We start from the raw sequence: 17,729 nt of genomic DNA, 5'->3' as shown, positions 1-17,729 counted from the left end.
CGTGTCATATTTGTTGTTGTTTTCGAGGAGCGGAAAACGACAGACGACATCTTTACATTCGGTTGCACTCCCAAAAATTATCAAAAAAGTCATCAGAGCGATAAACATTTTTAATTATTTGACGCGATAGACAAGCAGGGTTTTTTGGACTTGCTCTGAAATTGAGGATCGTGTTTAAGCTGTCTTGAAGGTACGTAAACCAGAAACGACGACAAGGTATTGCTACATGGTCCTCAAAGCAACGTTAGCAGCTGCTTGATTCGTGTTAACATCACTACATTTTACAATTAGTACCACAATCTAGACAAATAGTGCTGAACTGACCGCTCGTCAGACTCGATTAGGTTGTTTATGGGAATTCGGCTGTCAAATCAACCAAGTTCAACACTGATGTTGTGACGTCACGTGACGTGGCATTGTTGCTCAATCGCCCTAGTTTTGTTTTTATTTTGCTCCATTTCGACCATGTGGAGGCCAATCGCCATAGTTGTGTTTTTATTTTGCTCCATTTCGACCATTTCACCAAACGTGGAGGCCAGAAACGAAATAAGTAGCTGAACCGCGTGGGAAGGAAAAAGACTATTTCGAGTCCGTTATCGTTGTTTACATTCTTTTGCCCCGCCCACGTCTGAAAATGACAACGTCATTGCCACCAGATGGCGAGTCAATATCAGCGCTCGGTACCGCTGGAGGTGAGGCGAGCGGAAGGAGAGCGCGTCCGGGCCAAGCATCCTGACAAGATACCGGTCAGCTTGATGACAAAAATCTCAATTTGTAGGTTAAAATAAGATGTTTGATTCATTGCTCCATTTTTTTCTTAACAGATCATTGTGGAGAGGGCCCATAGGTCACGAGCTCCTGACCTGGATAAGAAGAAATACTTGGTGCCCTCAGATTTAACAGGTACATTTAACTCTACAGTATTTTGTAAACATGTACTGGAGGAACATAAATACAATGTTTCCCTTGAGGATTCCTTGCTTCACTGTACATTGTGCTCCTTCTGCTGATCTCACGTTGTTCGCTGACGTCTCTCCCTGACAGTGGGCCAGTTGTGTTTCCTAATCCGGCAGCGCGTGTCATTGAGACCAGAAGAGGCGCTCTTCTTCTTTGTTAACAACTCCATGCCCCCCTCCAGCTCGCCTCTGTCTGCAGTCTACGAGGTAAGTCCTATAATATGAAAATAAATCCTTACCCCTCGTGTACTTCAACACTATCCGAAAAAAATTGCAAGCGCAAGTCGAACGTAACGGGTGTTGCGTCGCGTTCCAGGAGCACCACGAAGAAGACTTATTTCTCTACATGACCTACAGCAACGAGAGCGTCTACGGCGCCTGAAGGGGAACGCGTTGCCGACGGGGAAGAGGGGTGACGGGAGCTGCCGTCATTAATATCACTACGCTGGTGTATGAATAATCACGCAGGCTAAAGTTGCAGTTTCATTTACGATTAAATGTTTACTTTTTTTTATTCTTTACAAGGCTGATGAAAAAAAGTGATGGAAAAAGAAGTTGTCTCATGATCTCAACCGGCGCTCTCGTCCTCTTTTACTCGTGTGTATTTAATGAACATAGTTTTGTTTTTTGTAAATGATGCAATCATGGATTTTTTTTTGTGGCAAATAAAGATGAGAAAAGCATGATAATGATCAGTTTATTTTAGCATATCGTGCCACTTAACAATTTTTGCGCAATGCTTCTTCCTCTACCCTGTCTTTGGTCTTACACTGTATAACCAGGATTTAGAGGAAGGTCATATGAAAAGAGAATCTTAACAAGGGGAAGTAGTCAGTCTTCAACAAACAGCTGAAGATCGGACACATCTGAGAGTTTTTGCCCCCCCCGCTTGCACGTTCAGGTGAGAACTTTATCTCTTATCAACTAGTCAGTCCCATATTATTCAGTACTTTTCCAGGGAAAGAGAAAGTTTGTCGGAGAGAAGAAAGGAATCATGGAGATGCAGGAGAAAGCCGACAGTAAAAAGCAACGTAAAGAAAAGGCAGCGATGCTGGAAGGTGAAGGTGGTGGGAACCTGTACTCGCTTGCCGAGGGACCACCAAGTAAGTCTGAACAAAAAAAATACTGACTCACATACACCCCCTTTGCCTTATTAGTTTCTAATTTTGGGCTTACAAATTCCATGTAGTTTCTGTTTAAAAGTGTTCTCATCATTTTTGCTTTAGCCGGAGAGGAAGTAGAACCGAACGACTACACAGGATTGAAAAAGCCATCCGAGGATATCTACGCAGCCATTTCGGAACCAAGTATGCAACTGCTTTTAATGTGTTTGTTAAATACATCCGCACCCAAAAAAAAAAAAAAAAAAAGGCTTTAGTATGTGTGAGGGTATGTCTCCATCACACCATTTCTGGGGATGATGAATGCAATTAGGGGAAACGGATACAAGATTTCTTTGAAAAAGGCTGCTGGTATTTAAGATAATCGATTCAAAAGCAGAAGTTGTGGCATTTTGCTGAGCTGGCAAATTATGACTGTCTTTCTACCTTGTAATTAATATCTACGTACATTATATGTACATATACATATGTATCTCTCTCTCTATTTATATATATATATATAAATCTATCTATCTATCTATCTATCTATCTATCTATCTATCTATCTATCTATCTATCTATCTATCTATCTATCTATCTATCTATCTATCTATCTATCTATCTATCTATCTCTCTCTCTCTCTCTCTCTCTCTCTCTCTCTCTCTCTCTCTCTCTCTCTCTCTCTCTCTCTCTCTCTCTCTCTCTCTCTCTCTCTCTCTCTCTCTCTCTCTCTCTCTCTCTCTCTCTCTCTCTCTCTCTCTCTCTCTCTCTCTCTCTCTCTCTCTCTCTCTCTCTCTCTCTCTCTCTCTCTCTCTCTCTCTCTCTCTCTCTCTCTCTCTCTCTCTCTCTCTATATATATATAAAAAGCGCGTTGAAAGTTTCATACCATTAATTGGAAAACTAATAATTACAAATACCATTCTTCATTCTAATTATTTGCATTTACTTGAATTTTTCATGTCGCTTTTTTTTGTCGCAAAACAACTTTCCTTTCAAGCTCGATACAATAAGATCTATTAATGGGAAAACTAATAATTAGAAATACCATTCTTCATTCTAATTATTTGCATTTACTTGAACTTTAGCTTTTTTTTTTTTTGTTGCAAAACAACTTTCCTTTCAAGCTTGATACAATAAAACCAAGTCTACTAGCCACCAAATCAGAAGAGGAAGGAAGGCTGGAAAGGTTTCGCTTTCTTGGAATATGTGAGCAAGATCTCCTACTCATCTTTTTCTCTTTCCCTATCGTCAGCTAAACAGGGCCAAGGTGCTGTGAGGCCTTACCGGCTTGCGTGTTTGATCCTGACTATACTGTGCTGTCTGCTGCTGCTGGTTGTGATTTTCCTCTCAGTGAAAAGTGAGGAGAATAATCCAACTCCATTTTCTACAATTTTGACACATCCTGACACTTTGAGTTAAACGGGCTCAGATCTGTTCCGCTTCGTATGTCAGTAGACATTTGACAGTCTGTTCTGCTGCCGGGGCCTTGATGCTAATACGTTCTCCCCTCAACCTTTCGTCCCAATTTCTAGCAAAAAACGATGCCTGCCCTGAGAATCTTGATAGCTGGCGTCCGCCAACTTGCAGCGCGAAGATGTGCAGGACTTTCATGTCGCGAAATCAAGACCAATGTAGGTGGACGTTTGAGCACTCTCAAGTCCAGCTTAAGGTCCATCGTTGATGATGTACTTTGTATACACTCTGCTTTAGGTTACTGCTGCAACCAGTGCCCCCTCGGGTGGTTTAGGCTGGACCAGACTTGTTTCTTCGCGTCCACATTCAGGCTGAGCTGGGAGGAGAGCCAGAAGAACTGCTCCGGGGAAGGAGGATCTCTGGCCGTCGTGAGCAGCCAGAAAGTCCAGGTGGTTGCTACGACGATTACCGTGCTCTCCAGGCACCACAAACTGATTTGAACATTGTGGTTTGAATCACGATGTCGGCTTCCGATTCCAGACCTTTCTGACTGAAAAAGTGGAGAATTTGAAATACTGGATCGGTCTGCGGCGCAACGGCAATGTGTGGACCTGGGTGGACAACAGCACGCTGCGACAGAGGTGAGCTGATGAAAGTTAGTTTGGATCGGCCATATTATCTTTTTAAAGGGTCATTTATTTGGGAATGTTGGATACCACTTTGTTTTTAGACCGATACCAGTATATGCACTCTTTGAGTACACAGGCCCCAATTAAACCCATATAGTCAATTCGTCAGATTTCTGACTGTATTCTCAGAATTCTGACTTTAGAGTGAGAATTCCCACTTTCTGACTTTAAAGTACATTTGAGAGTCAAACACTGTTGCCGTCCTGTCAACTCCTGCCATGTTCAAGTTGACCACGGCTTTTACATGATTCCCAGAACATAACAATGTATGAGAGTCCCTCTAGTGGCATGAAGGTAAATTACATCAACGCAAAACTACACTACGGTGATCCCTCGCTACTTCGCGTTTCGTTCATCGCGGCTTCACTACATCGCAGATTTTTTTTCCAAATTATAAAAACATTTAAAAGTCAAATTAAAACTTCTAAATTGAGGAAACATGTGTCTAACCTTTTGGACAATGTAGTATTGCTCCAAATGTTTGTTTACATTCCTTTAGAATTCCGTTTTTGCGTGTTAGCACGATCGCGAATTAGCATCTTTCCGCTAACTCTTTAGCCTGCCCAGTACTTCTTGTTGGTGACTGTACTTCGCGGATTTCACGTATCGCGGGTGGTTTTTGGAACCAATTATCCATGATAAACGAGGGATTACTGTATACGTAAGGTAAGATAGCAAGTTTTCAAGCTAGTGCGCAAGATGGATAGATGCATGATAAAAGGTTGATGATTTTCGTTGTGATTTGTAGCTACTGGAAAGACAGTCAGGCAACGGAAGATTGTGCACTACTGAACGGCAAAGATTCTACCAAGAACAGCTGGATGAAGTCCTCCTGCAACTCGTACACGTACTACATCTGTCAGATACAGCTCTGAACTGCAGTCAGTCGGTGAACATCATTCCCAGCCTGCCAATGAAACTTTTTAAATGATAGCACTGTCTATGTTTGTGCGTTTGCATTCATGTGCTAAATTTAGAATAACAACTCCACAGTATTATGTATCGCTATAGATAGATAGATTTTTAATTTACCTTAAATATTAGACATAGCTTTGCATTTAGCTTCAATAGAAATTTGTCACATGAATATGATTGTGTGTGTAGCACATTGTTTCCTCCTTGCATATATTCCTGCCATATATTGCTATAAAAATACTTTTCTACTGCGTAATACTGCAGGAAAAATTGCACTTTTTGACTCTAACGACTAAAAGATAGAAAGTGACGTCATATACTGGCTCCGACTAGACAAACTGAATGTCTTGCTCGTCCTCGGGCTCCTCCAGCTCCACGTTGCCGCCCAAAGCGCTTTGACGTATCAGCTGCCAGCCCGTCAGAGATCTCGTGTTTCTCGGTCTAACTTTGACGTTCAGGTCAGCCTTTTCGGTTACTTCCTGTTCCTCCTTTTCATCCTCGCGGGCAAACACTTTAATGTATCGCCGCATCTTCTGCATCAATGGGTCGTTCCTGTCCTCGACTCTGCAAAGCGAGTCGTCAATTCGAACGTTTAGCATTAAAAATGAGGAATTTCCATAATGACAAACGTACGCGGCTTACCGGAGGTACCAGCGCTCCGTCAGGCCGTAGCTGAGCCCGCACACTCCGAGTCGAGGCCAGAGGCAGCGGGGCAGCCTCCTCTCCAGCATCAACGTGGTAGCCACCACCTGCACAACAGCCACCATGACAACACATCACATCCATGTAACAAATTAAAACAAATTAATGCTCTGTAGTGATCTGCACGTTGATCGCAATGCTTACCTGAGTCCTCCAGAGCTCATCTCTCTCCTGGGCCACCCGCCAGTGGGTATCACTCATCATGGCGATCAGCAGGTTAAGCAAGAGGATGTAGGACACCACGGAGAAGGCGCAGTGCAGCACGTGGATGATAGGGGGCGTAGTGAAGGTGTGGTCCACCGGCAGGTCAATGAGGCCCACGCTGAGCTCAAACTGGGAGAAGAGCGTGATGGGGAAGGAGCGATATGCAGGGAGGGAGTCCGGATCCTGAGTCATGTACACCACCCACAGGGCTGAGGAGTCAAAGCCAGGGTCAAGTCTCTGTTGCATACTTTTAATATCAAGAGTTGAATTTAGAGTATCGTACATTTTTAGGACTATTTCATCACTTTGTATTTTTTTTTCCCCACATTGATACTTGATGCTTTGTTTGACACAGATATACTCACAAGTTGAAAAACCAAGAAGTACAATCATGCTCAGCCACATGAACTTGGTCAGGTCTCCAAATATAATCTAGGAGGAAACGAGGCGAAGATCGTGACCGCAAAACGTCAACACAGCTGTGCAGTATGACTTGAAAAAGTCACTTGCATGGAGATCTTTTTGGCTGTACCTTCTGGATCATGATGACGTACGGGCCGAGCATTTCAAAGCCGCGTGCGAAGAACGTTACGTTGCTCCAGCCCAGCACCAAACACACAGCCATGACCTCGGCCTCGCCCTGCACACCGCACGCTCGGAACACGGTCAGCAGCACCACCAAGCATGCGTAGCTGACACTGCAACAACAAAAACAACATTTTGAGTGAATTTGAATCCGCTTGGCATTCGTGGCTATTTCACGATCGTACAGGATGACGTGGAAGGGCCCGCCCAGTGCCGTTTGACCAAAATAGCGCTTCGCTCCCACCCTCAGGATGTCTGGGATCTGAAAAGGATGGACAGCAAAGGTGTCAATGCGCGTTTGTAATAAACAGCAGGGAAAATAAAAAGTCTACACACCCCTGTTTAAATGCTAGGTGACATAAGAACTTTTCAAATATCTGTTCAACTCCATTACATTTTTAAGAATATCTTTCTGAGAGAGAAAGTAAAAACAAACAACTGAGATAATGTGGTTGCAAAAGTGTGCACACCCTTTAATAACTGGGCATGTGGCTGTTTTTAAATTGAGGAATCACATTCCAACTCATGTTGCAAGCTTGCCATTGGAACGGTGGTGTGTAGCCTATTTATATCCTTCGTAAGGACACAATAGCCATACTTCCAGCAATAGGATGACCAAAGCTCCCAGGACACTGATGATCTCGCCTACCAGTCGCAGCCTGTCCGCATATGTCACATAACTCTCCTGAGAGATGAAGGAAGAATTACAGTCAATTCAGTCAGGCTAGAAAACAAATGTACTCATGTTCATGGTGTGTATTTTCGGCCGTCAACGCACACGAAGCGTTTTCTGGATCCGGATAGTTTTGTCCAGTTCTGATGATGTGTAGTTCTCAGGAATGTCCTTTAGAGGGCGATATGTGCAACACAATGTGAATATTCCAATGTAGAGCAGGTAGAAAACCATCAGGAGTCTGGAAAAATGACATTGAGGAAGAAAAAAAATACAAGTGTGAAGGAACACTAAATAAGTTTGCAGTTGGTCACATGTTAAAGTTTACCTGAAGTAATGCTTTCCATACAGGTTCCACTTGAGGCTGACCAGCTGCCTCACAGGGGTGACCTCCAGTATTCTCCTGGCCTGGACACCAAAATATTGAAACATACTATCCAGTCTTCCATTTTGACATGTTAATCACTAATTGAATGTTTTAACCTAGAATAATAATGAATATATAATAATGAATATATAATAATGAACTGCACCTCTTTCTGTGGGCTTCCCACAATGAGCTCCAGCACTGACATGTTGTCGGCCCATGAGTCGATCTCACTTAGATCATAGAGGTGAGAGGTCAAAGGTCCCAGACCCCACTGGACCAAACGCCTTTTGTTCACCAGGTGCTGAAAAGCCTGATGAAGAATGAAGGGGAGTGAAACGATGCACTTCACCTTATTACAAAACAGCGCAAGTGGCAAAACTAAGATCATAGCTAGCTTGCGAGCGAGCTAGCGAGACAAAAGGACAGATGGACAGGCAGATAGCTAACTAGCTAGGAAATTAGCAAGTGAGTTATCAAATTAACTTTCTAGCTAATAAGCTAAATAGAACGATAATGTAGATGCTAAACTAGCTAATTCTAACCTCTGACAAAATAAGAAGTACAGATATGTTTTCCAATGTGGAAAAGAGTAAACAGATATTCGACCAAGTTAATTGTAATGTTTTTGGTGACTCACAACAGTGTTTCCTTCTTTGGCCGCCAGTTTGAAAGGTGTAAGTCCTCGAGAATTGGGCACCATGTCAAGCGGTACCGGCTGGTCCAGTTCTGCATCACGGGCCATTATTAGGTCAATAGCTTGGCATGCAATCGTCTTGTTGGGCTGCAGGACTAATACGTGAAGCACGGTGTTACCTTTTGAAGGGGGGAAACAAAAGATACGAGACAATCGAGTCGAAGGTGAGAAGCAGCGTCGCCTACATAGGTCGGGATGAAGCTCATGATGAAACGTAGTGATCATGCTGAGTTTTTGTTTTCATCTACCGCGATAGTCTTGGACTCTGGTGCTTGCCCCTGCATCGATGATCATGTTGATGATGTCCTCATTCCCCGCGCATGCAGCAAAACAAAGAATGTGCTCGCCTGAGAACATCGGGACAAGGGCATTGTTAGACTCTTATTTATGAATTATGCTACTTTTACAAAAAATGATATGTTTCCTACCGTAGTAAAGAAGTCCTCCGATCCTCTTTCTGAAGTAGAGGCCTGTGACTCTGGGGGTGGCTGCGTCCGCTCCGCGACTCACCAGGTGATGGACCAGGTCCAAGTTTTGATTCACCACAGCAATGTGAAGAGGAGTGACACCTAGAAACATATTTGGTTGCTAAAGTGGATAGTCAAGCTGAGGAATCACATATTTTCACGTTTTTTTCCGCATTATAAGGCGCACCTAAAAACCTCCAATTTTCTCAAAAGCCGACAGTGCGCCTTATAATCAGGTGCGCCTTATATATGGACCAATATTGAGCCACTACAGCAGGCGTGTCCAAAGTCCGGCCCGCGGGCCAAATGTATATATCTTATGTATGGACAAAGTTTTAAAATGGGCCATTCATTGAAGGTGCACCTTATAATCCAGTGCGCCTTATATATAGACAAAGTTTTAAAATGGGCCATTCATTGAAGGTCCGCCTTATAATCCAGTGCGCCTTATAGTGCGGAAAATACGGTAAGATAAAATGACATAGTAAAGAGAAAAAATTATGATTATTACAACATTTGTATGGTATCTATAAATATATACAATACAGTATCTTGACCTTGGAAGAGGTCGGAAGTCATGGGCTCATTGATGAGTTCCGGGGCGCCGTCCATCAGAGCCACGGCCACGTCCAGGTTGTCGTTCATGGCGGCCACATGGAGCGCCGTCTCGCCCAGAGCGCCTGAAGTACAAACTTGGGGTTAAATGACGGACTGACAGATGGACGGACGGACAGGTGTACCTCTCTCAAAGATGTTGGTGGACGAACAGCTGAGCAGCTTCTTGATGCAGCCCGCGCTGTTCCTCTTTGCCGCGTAGAAGAGAGGAATGTCAGTCGTGCTGAAAGACATTTACACATTATGGCTCGCACATGAGTTTCTGATTGAATATCTAAAAAAAAAAATAAAGGCTAAAAAATAATCAACATCCAACCATAGATTATTAGAATATAGATTATTCTTTTGTTGTATTTTATTGGCAAAAAAAGGTTTTGTAAAAAAATTCTAGTTTTAATCATTTTGCTACTTTAAAACAGGCGTGTGTAGACTTTTGAAATCCGTGGTGATTGACAGACATTTTTTTTAAAAGGATGAAACAGACTTCTCACCACTTGGTGTGCATCAGAAATGTCTCATCCAGCATCTCGTTCCATCCTTTCTTGTTCTGAAGGCGAAACTTGAGCTGACTCCACCAGTGGTTGAGCTCGCTGGGAGCCGATCTGGCTAACGCAGGAGACATGCTCGTCCAAAAGTTGAGGCGCACAAAGTCCCAGAATGTCCCGTGAGCTTCGTTTTATATGACCCCGTCACGAGGGAGGAGTCACCTGCAAGAGAGCCGCAGGTGAGGCAGCAAGAGAAGCGACACTGGAAATGAGCGCTTAGCTGAAGAAGTCCTTCAAAGACATCCAAGAAGTGGTTTTAAGTTTTTAAAAGCTGGTCTGCATTCCGGCAGCCTGCACAGAAACCCGCATGGCCACCATGGCAAATCCTGCAACATCATGATGGGTTTCAAGTGCAGCTTTTTGAGAAAAACCAGTTTGGAATTTGCAAGCGTTTCAATCAGATATGATGCAAGGAACAACTCGCCTCAATTTGAAGCCTTAACATTAGTCATGTTTGACAATGACACGTACACATTGACTCATATTCAGCATGAAAACCAATTACTTTGTTTTGAATAGTATGAAATTAAAGGTGAATCGCGACACCATCAACGTTTTGGAAAATTATATATAAATAAATAAATACATAAATAAATAAACATGAAATAACTAAACAAGAAATTAATAACAAGAAATAAAATGCAATAAATGAATAAATGAATGAACAAATAAATTAATTAATAAATGAATAAATAAATTACAAGCACTTCCTCAGAAGACAATACTAGCAATAAGGCTTCCTGTCATATGTGACATAACGTGTCATTGGTGCTCTCCAGTGAGTTTGCGTAAGCAGTCTCGCTATCGCCGCAAATCACTTGCCACGTCCTCCTGGTGGTGCCACCATGCCAGACAGCCGAGTCTTGTCCGACCCATGCTGAGGCCAGCAGATCTCCCGCTGTGATTCGGCTCCAAAAATGCTGACCTCCACAAAGATCAATGACTCCACCGTGAAGGTCATCCTAGGTTGTCAATGTCAAGGGCTGTCAGTGCGGAAACAAAAACAAATCCTCTACTGTCATTCAGTCATGTCTGCTATTCATTTGCCTTGAGTAATGAGGGGCCGAACAATCCAATTATCGATAACGATTCTGATGTTGTTATTGATATTGATCGATGTCAGCGCCATGAGTTTCTTTTACTCTCCTGCATGAACTGCTAACACAAACCTTGATGCAATACATTTACATCACGGAATTTAGTTATTAAAATGAAAAAAATGACCAGGCTTTATTTTTAAATGTCCACGTATCTACTATATTTACCACAAATGGTCAATGGGAATGGTGTCAAGCAGATGTATCATGTGGGAGTACTTACATATATGCCGGTCAAAAAGTGATCTGAATAATTAAAGTGAGAAAATAGAGAATCAGAACAATATATGCGTATACACATTTCTATTGAGGTGTTAGTTTACAATGTTTGTTCAAATCCACACATGCGGGAGTACTGTTAAAAAAATGACAGTATTATATGTTAAATAAAATCTTTTCATTTATTTTACAAATGTTTCACAATTGCGGTGAACACTCACTCATACATGTAAACACAGCTATTTACGTGTAAGCTGACACGCACGCGCACACACGTGGTCATTCCCTTCAAGTGTGAGTCCGATCCGATCCGATCACAAAAGCTCTCGGTGTTTTGCAGTCCAAAGAAAAACAAAGTGAAGCGTGAGAGTTCTCTACAGTACCAAACCTCGTGGGGTGCTGTTTACACCAAAATATGTCGTTTTGCCACAGAAAGTGAGAATAAAAGTGTTACGAACGTGGCTGCAGTCCGACCACGGATATGTCCTGGGGAAAACATGGCTTTCGGGGTGACTAAAATCTTTTTTTCCCCCCTCCTCAAGTTTAAAGCAACTACGCAGAAGAACCTTGAAAGGCAGCAACACTTTCCAGCCTTTGGTAAAATAAAGTCGCACGCGCAAAAATACTTTGATCATTGTCTTGCCGCAATTCCTTGCTCAGGGCAACCTCCACTGATAGAATATCAAAAAATTAAAAATGTCAAATAATAACGACAACGTTCCGGATGTGGACGAGGGGGTCCGAAAAGGAGACGCGAAGGAGAGGAAGACAATCAAGTCTGATTCCGTCTGAAACGAGATACCGTTCTCTTCTTCCTCATGGCTGGACTTCATTTCCCATAGTGCACTTTTTCGCTCCTTTCAGTCCCTGGACGTGACTTTGAATGTTGTGTCGAGAGTCAGTGGAAGTACAGTACATGCTGGTTTCCTTCAAGTTTTGGGCCTTCAAGTTTCGGGCCTTCAGTCACCGAGGCTTGCAGTTAAACCTCCACCTGGCCTTGAGTCAGATGGGCCTTGAGTTGTTGGGCGGCGTTGAAGATCTTCCTCTGGTGACCCAGCAGGTTCACGCCAAGGTTCTGGATGTCTCTGATGGAGACAGCACAAGAGTCAGAAGAGTTGGAGGTAAAGGTTGACGAAACCCCGCACCCCCCTGCGGGTTTTTGGCTGAACTCACTCCACGGTGAGGCGGCTGACTCTGTCCAACGTGTCCAAATGCGCCCGAGCGAACTCGTCTTGATATCGCTCCATCCTCAGTGCCCGTAGCCAATCGCTGACTGTGGACACTGATGAGAAGTCTGTCGGGGTGGGGGTTAGGAGCGGCTGCGAGCAGCTTCTACAGATAGAAGATAAAACAAATCAAAGACTGTGTGGAGACTCGGCACGTGGGTGGCGATCTTACCGCATTATGTCCGTCTTGAGGGACACGGGATGCCTAATGAGGCGGTCCATGGAGGACAGGATGGACTCAAAGCTCGGCCTGTCCTCTCGCTCGGCCTGCCAGCATTGAAGCATCAGCGAGTGGAGAGCTGAGGGGCAACCGGTGGGGGCAGGGAGGCGGAACTGCTCCGCTACGGCCTTCATCACCTGTGTCGAACATTGACAAAAGGACTTACATGGACCCCCAAGCAAAAGTAAAGCTCAAAACCATTCATCTTCCATAAAACTAAAATTGAAGACTAAAAAGCTCCTTGGTACCCACTTCTTGATTGCTCATGTCCCAGTAGGGCCGCTCTCCGTACGACATGACTTCCCACATGAGGATGCCGAAGCTCCAGACGTCGCTGGCCGAGCTGAACTTGCGATGCTGAAAGGCTTCCGGAGCTGTCCACCTCACAGGGATCTTGCTCCCCTGATGCAGGACAACGGGAGCTGCTTAAGTACTCCACATTTCACTAGAAGGAAGTTCCGATCCCTCGGTACGCACCAGCGAGGCCGTGTATGTCGGCATGTTGTGGTCCATGCCCCTCATGAGTCGGGACAGGCCGAAGTCAGACACTTTGCACACCAGGTTGGAGTTGACCAGCACGTTTCTGGCCGCCAGGTCCCTGTGGACAAAGTTCCTCTCCGACAGGTAACGCATCCCAGCGCCGACACCTCGGAGCATCCCCACCAGCTGGAGGACGCTGAATTGACCCTCGTTCTCCTATAGAGGGCGACGAAAAATCAATACAAGGTCAAACATAAGTTCTCTGTTTGATCGTCTCACCCTGAGGAAGGAATCCAGGGGTCCGTTCTCCATGAACTCTGTGATTATCCTTGCCGAGGGAACACGGGTAATCACGCCCTCTAACTTGAGCACATTGGGGTGGTCAAACTGTCCCAAGACCCCCGCCTCACTCAGGAACATGCTCTTCTCTCTGTCGGACGCCCCCAAGCGCAAAGTTTTGACGGCGACCAGCAACTCCCGGCGGCCCGGCGGACGATAGCGACCTCTGGACACCTCCCCGAACTGGGCTGCAGAGGACAAGATGCATTGCTCATTATCGCCATCAAACAGTCACTGGCCCATTCCGAGAGAAATGAGACTTACCAGAACCAATCACCTCCTCGATCTTCAGGTGAGTGGACTCGATCTCTCGGGCGAATTCTTTGACGGCCTCGCTGGGGTCCTCGTAAGTAGAGGGGTCCACGTAATATTTCACACCACCTGGAGAAACAGATTGATTCTAAGTCACCACTAGAGGGAGCATGCACATGCGAGTAAATCACATAGTACTAATGAAAGGTTAATTTAGAACTACAGCCGGGAATTTTTAAAATATTTTTTTCCGTTATTCTTTAGATTTAAAACCTTTGTCTCGTTTTTGACGAAAGTGTATGTCAACTGCAGTCAAAGGGGTAAAAAGAACCTTGAAAAAAAAGTGCATCCTCCCACCTCTGTTACTGATGTACCTCTGGAGCCTATCGCTGTATGGACTCGCCCTCCTTTTGCTGACACACAAAAGCAAACACCTTAATTGCACGATATGCTTTTGGTCTGGTTACGTTGGTCCACCGACTCACCTGCGAAAGACCACCACCACCACAATGGCCGCCACCACCAGCAGAAACGCCGCCCCTCCCATCACTGAGCCCACTAGCAGAGGAAGCTGATTTTGAACCTGCTGTGAATGTTCTTCTATGAAAGAGAAAATGGAAATAATAATAATAACAATATATTGATGAATGGATGCCATGTTAGCCTCCAGGATTCATTTTGGGCCTTACCCAGAGGCAGTGTGGTGAAGTAGACGGTGTTGCTGAAAGGACCGAAGCCGCGCTCGTTGCGAGCTCGGATCTGGAAGGCGTAGATGGAGCCCGCGATGAGTGAGCCGACGGTTAGAGTGTTGGTCTCGCTGTACACGCTGACCGCGCTGTCCACGTCCGAGGCCTGTCAAAGCCACCACGGAGCCAACCGTGAGACATCTGCTGGTTCTTGGGATAAGTCCTGCCCACCTCACCACCCCAGTACGCACACCTTATCAAAGTATCTGAGCTGGTACTCCAGAATGTCGCCGTTGGGTCTGTCAGGCTGTGGCCATGACAGGGTGATGGAGTCTGGGGCCCGACTCAGCTGGTGCATCATGGGAACTGTACTGGGAACTGTGGGATACAATCATTGCCAAATTCAAAGGTGTCATTTCAATTTGTTTGCCAAGACAACATGCAACATAATCTCCCTTCCTCATTCATCTCGGTTCTCTTAGTCATCCCACAGAGACTATAATGGGATCTGACGGGATACTGTAACCTCGCGCAACCTTCCTGACTGGACAACAAGAGCGGAAAGAGGAGGAGGAGGAGGGCAGCGGGAGGCGCTCTTCATGCCAGTACCAAACATAAATACATTAACATCAAAAGCGGGCTTCACTTTCATCTCCTCGTTTTTCATCCTGTCCGTCCCAACTCACCTGACTGGCTCGTGGTAAAATTGATGCTTGTGTAACGAGCCGGGAACGGGCTCAGCGCCGACACCTCATTCATGGCTTGCACCTGGCACAGTGAGAACAACACATAGCTCCTTTGAGTATCTGAGCAGGATGTCAAGCCCAACCCAGGCTGTAAACCTGACAACTCACCTGTATGAGGTAGGTGACTCTGGTGAGCAGGTTGTTGAGGGTCACGCTGGTTTGCTTGAGGTTGGTCTGGACGGGGCTGAAGGTGACACCTTCTCCGCACCAGGAGCACGACGCTGGGTTGGTGATGGAAGGCGAGGGGCAGATGCGACACACCACTCCGTACCAGACTTCACTGCGGCCTCCCATATCCACCGGGGGGCGCCACCTTAGCGATACCCCGCCGCCGTCGCCGCTCTCGTACTCCCACGACAAGGACACTGGAGCCGAGGGAGGAGCTGCGTAGAGAATAAAAGCGAGTTTGGATCAACAAAACAAGCGAGCAAGAACATTTAAGGAATGTTGGAAAACATGCACTCAATTGTCCATATTGTAGTGTTTGGTTATTTTTGTTGCAGCCCCGCGTCATGGCTAAAGTCGGCCCAGATGGGCCCCAGTTTACCCAAATGAGAACAAACGCTGTCAAAAAAAGAAGATGGATTTGCGCCTGACCCACGTGCATGTTGACAAATGTGAAGCGAGGAGACCAAACGTCTCAATTAAAGATCTGTAAGAGCGAGCAGATGATGGATGTGGCATCTCGCTGTGGTGTGAGCAAGATAAACGAGCGCGGGACTCCCTCGGAGCGTGACCGACAAAAGCGCACAAAAGGCTCACTTGTGCAGGCTGACGAGTTGGCGTCGCCAGCCGCCCGGTAGAAGCCGCTGCGACATTCGCACACACTGGAGCCCTCGTGGCTTGTTCTGCTGTTGGGGGGGCACATCGAGCAGGGAGCGGAACCCGAGGCCGGCTTGAAGTAGCCCACTGAGCAGCCTGCAGGAAGACACAAAAGAATAGTCTTTCAGTTAAACAATAATAATAATATAATATTATAATACATAATTATAACTGTCAATGTTTTTTTTGTTTTTTAATACTGTTCTCATAAATTTATGTCTTAAAAAATTTAAATGTCATCGTTTCAAAATTTCAATCTGACTATATGCCTAAGATTTTTTTGTGAATAAAGTGAAAAAAATAATGACAATAACTATATATTAACAATATAATAATAATAAGACATGTTCTTAATATTATTTTACATTTTTCCTCCTCTTCTCCCCAGGAGGAAACAAATGTGCTGTTTGGTATTTTCCCTCACAGACAAATGCAACCACAGCAAAAATGATTTTGGGGCCGAGCAACCAATTCTTGTGAATTAGTGGTGAAAGGCGAGGCCTGTTATTAGCAGTAAGTTGCGTTCTGCTGCTGAAAGGCTAAAATGGTGGCCGGCGTCTCGCCAGGCCACCGGCTGCCGCGCAAGAGCCGCACATGTTGTGCTGGCCATCATGTTGTTTTGCTGAGGGTAGAGGCGACCTATTTGAAAGAAAGCAGCACATTTGGAGGAACATCGATAATCCTTCTTAGCTTGGGCTCCAATTTGGACGCTTGCAAAGGGAAACGCTTGAATCAATATTGCGGCGTGACTCCCACAAGCTGTTATTATTGAAAACACATGAAGGAAAAGATTGAATAAGAAATAAAGTGATAAAATGAATGGAATTTGTCTGCTAGTATAAAACTGCTGGCTAATATATTTGACTGCTTCCAAATGTGGAGCGTGCGTCGAGTGCTAACGTCACACGCGCACGCCGAGGTCGAGGCTAAACGCGCCCGTCGCCGCGCCTGCGGCCTCGTTTGTCCCGTGCTGCCGCTGCAAGACGATTGAGTGCTGATGAGTTGCCATGCTCATTTCAGCGCCCGACGGGAGCAACAATCAAAAACAGAAATTTATTAACTATAAAAAAAAAAAAAAAAAAAAAAAAAACGGGAGGGGGGGCATGAGGATTGCACCATTGTGGGCATGTGCATGGACATTTTTTGGGGCATGTGCTTAAGCGCTACGCAAAAGGGAAGGAAGCAGGAGCGGGAAGTAAAAGAAATAGAGAGAATGAAGCGATAAAAGCCTTTCGGTGTTCTCGCTTGTCGGCTGGACTTGAGCGTGGCTTTTATAAAGGTGTGAATATGGGAAAGGGCAAAACAGAGCACCCAAAGCGGCCATGTGAGTTCTTGACTTGGAGGAAGGAACAAAGGAAGAAAGGAAGGAAGACAATGTTAACGGCAGCTTTCTTCCATCTTTAATGCTCCGTGAGCACATCGGCCGATGTGTTGGCTTACACGTTTGACATGAAACATGAATTTGATGAAAAGCATGCGTTGAGTATTTATTGCGTGCAAGACAAAAAAGCTCTCTATATATTGTGCAATAAAGAAAAAAAAATGAATTAACAAAAATGTTTTTTTTTCATTTTAGTTTTGGTTTACAAACTGGCCTGATCGGTATTACGCTCAGCGTGGTTTTAATTGCACTGAACCTTCTTGTTTGAGTAGAGCGGGATTTAAAAAATAAAAAAAAGCAAAGTGCTATTCAAAGAGAGAGACATGAGGGCA

General features: G+C 44.9%; 4 protein-coding genes across 5 annotated transcripts; 2 read left to right on the top strand and 2 right to left on the bottom strand.

The window, feature by feature from the left end:
• Nucleotides 1-2: 2 nt before the first annotated feature.
• On the top strand, nt 3-1,639 carry zgc:92606 (uncharacterized protein LOC100000242 homolog). Its single transcript, XM_049731847.2, has 5 exons — nt 3-190; nt 657-746; nt 825-903; nt 1,045-1,163; nt 1,273-1,639. Exons 2-5 carry the CDS (start codon nt 657-659, stop codon nt 1,336-1,338), a joined length of 354 nt encoding a protein of 117 aa, XP_049587804.1. The 5' UTR covers nt 3-190; the 3' UTR covers nt 1,339-1,639.
• Nucleotides 1,640-1,707: 68 nt separating this feature from the next.
• On the top strand, nt 1,708-5,330 carry si:dkey-26c10.5 (uncharacterized protein LOC563797 homolog). Of its 2 annotated transcripts, none has more exons than XM_049731785.2 (8): nt 1,708-1,857; nt 1,915-2,059; nt 2,183-2,263; nt 3,310-3,414; nt 3,590-3,688; nt 3,768-3,919; nt 4,011-4,111; nt 4,908-5,330. In XM_049731785.2, the coding sequence occupies exons 2-8, from the start codon at nt 1,951-1,953 to the stop codon at nt 5,032-5,034; spliced, it is 774 nt and encodes a 257-aa protein (XP_049587742.1). In that variant the 5' UTR covers nt 1,708-1,857; nt 1,915-1,950; the 3' UTR covers nt 5,035-5,330. The 2 variants fall into 2 exon arrangements, with proteins under 2 accessions (XP_049587742.1, XP_049587743.1); XM_049731786.2 differs by having other exon boundaries at nt 1,739-1,857; nt 1,904-2,059.
• Nucleotides 5,155-10,126, bottom strand: LOC125975672 (transient receptor potential cation channel subfamily V member 6). Its single transcript, XM_049731521.2, has 16 exons — nt 9,876-10,126; nt 9,510-9,607; nt 9,327-9,449; nt 8,731-8,871; nt 8,551-8,649; nt 8,246-8,421; nt 7,772-7,918; nt 7,567-7,646; nt 7,344-7,479; nt 7,164-7,250; nt 6,751-6,827; nt 6,513-6,678; nt 6,346-6,412; nt 5,921-6,189; nt 5,717-5,823; nt 5,155-5,638 (listed from the first exon to the last, which is right to left on the bottom strand). The coding sequence occupies exons 1-16, from the start codon at nt 10,004-10,006 to the stop codon at nt 5,404-5,406; spliced, it is 2,139 nt and encodes a 712-aa protein (XP_049587478.1). The 5' UTR covers nt 10,007-10,126; the 3' UTR covers nt 5,155-5,403.
• A 1,275-nt stretch (nt 10,127-11,401) lies between these two features.
• LOC137839540 (ephrin type-B receptor 5-like) lies at nt 11,402-16,151 on the bottom strand. The gene is made up of 14 exons (XM_068651910.1): nt 15,957-16,151; nt 15,303-15,577; nt 15,135-15,216; nt 14,702-14,826; nt 14,452-14,614; nt 14,248-14,362; nt 14,120-14,175; nt 13,775-13,891; nt 13,451-13,698; nt 13,169-13,387; nt 12,944-13,093; nt 12,644-12,828; nt 12,419-12,577; nt 11,402-12,330 (listed from the first exon to the last, which is right to left on the bottom strand). Exons 1-14 carry the CDS (start codon nt 16,060-16,062, stop codon nt 12,225-12,227), a joined length of 2,106 nt encoding a protein of 701 aa, XP_068508011.1. The 5' UTR covers nt 16,063-16,151; the 3' UTR covers nt 11,402-12,224.
• Between the last annotated feature and the right edge of the window lie 1,578 nt (nt 16,152-17,729).

The sequence above is a fragment of the Syngnathus scovelli genome, chromosome 9, assembly GCF_024217435.2.
Source record: "Syngnathus scovelli strain Florida chromosome 9, RoL_Ssco_1.2, whole genome shotgun sequence".
Classification (NCBI taxonomy): domain Eukaryota; kingdom Metazoa; phylum Chordata; class Actinopteri; order Syngnathiformes; family Syngnathidae; genus Syngnathus; species Syngnathus scovelli.
This window is presented reverse-complemented; position numbering and strand designations above follow the sequence as displayed.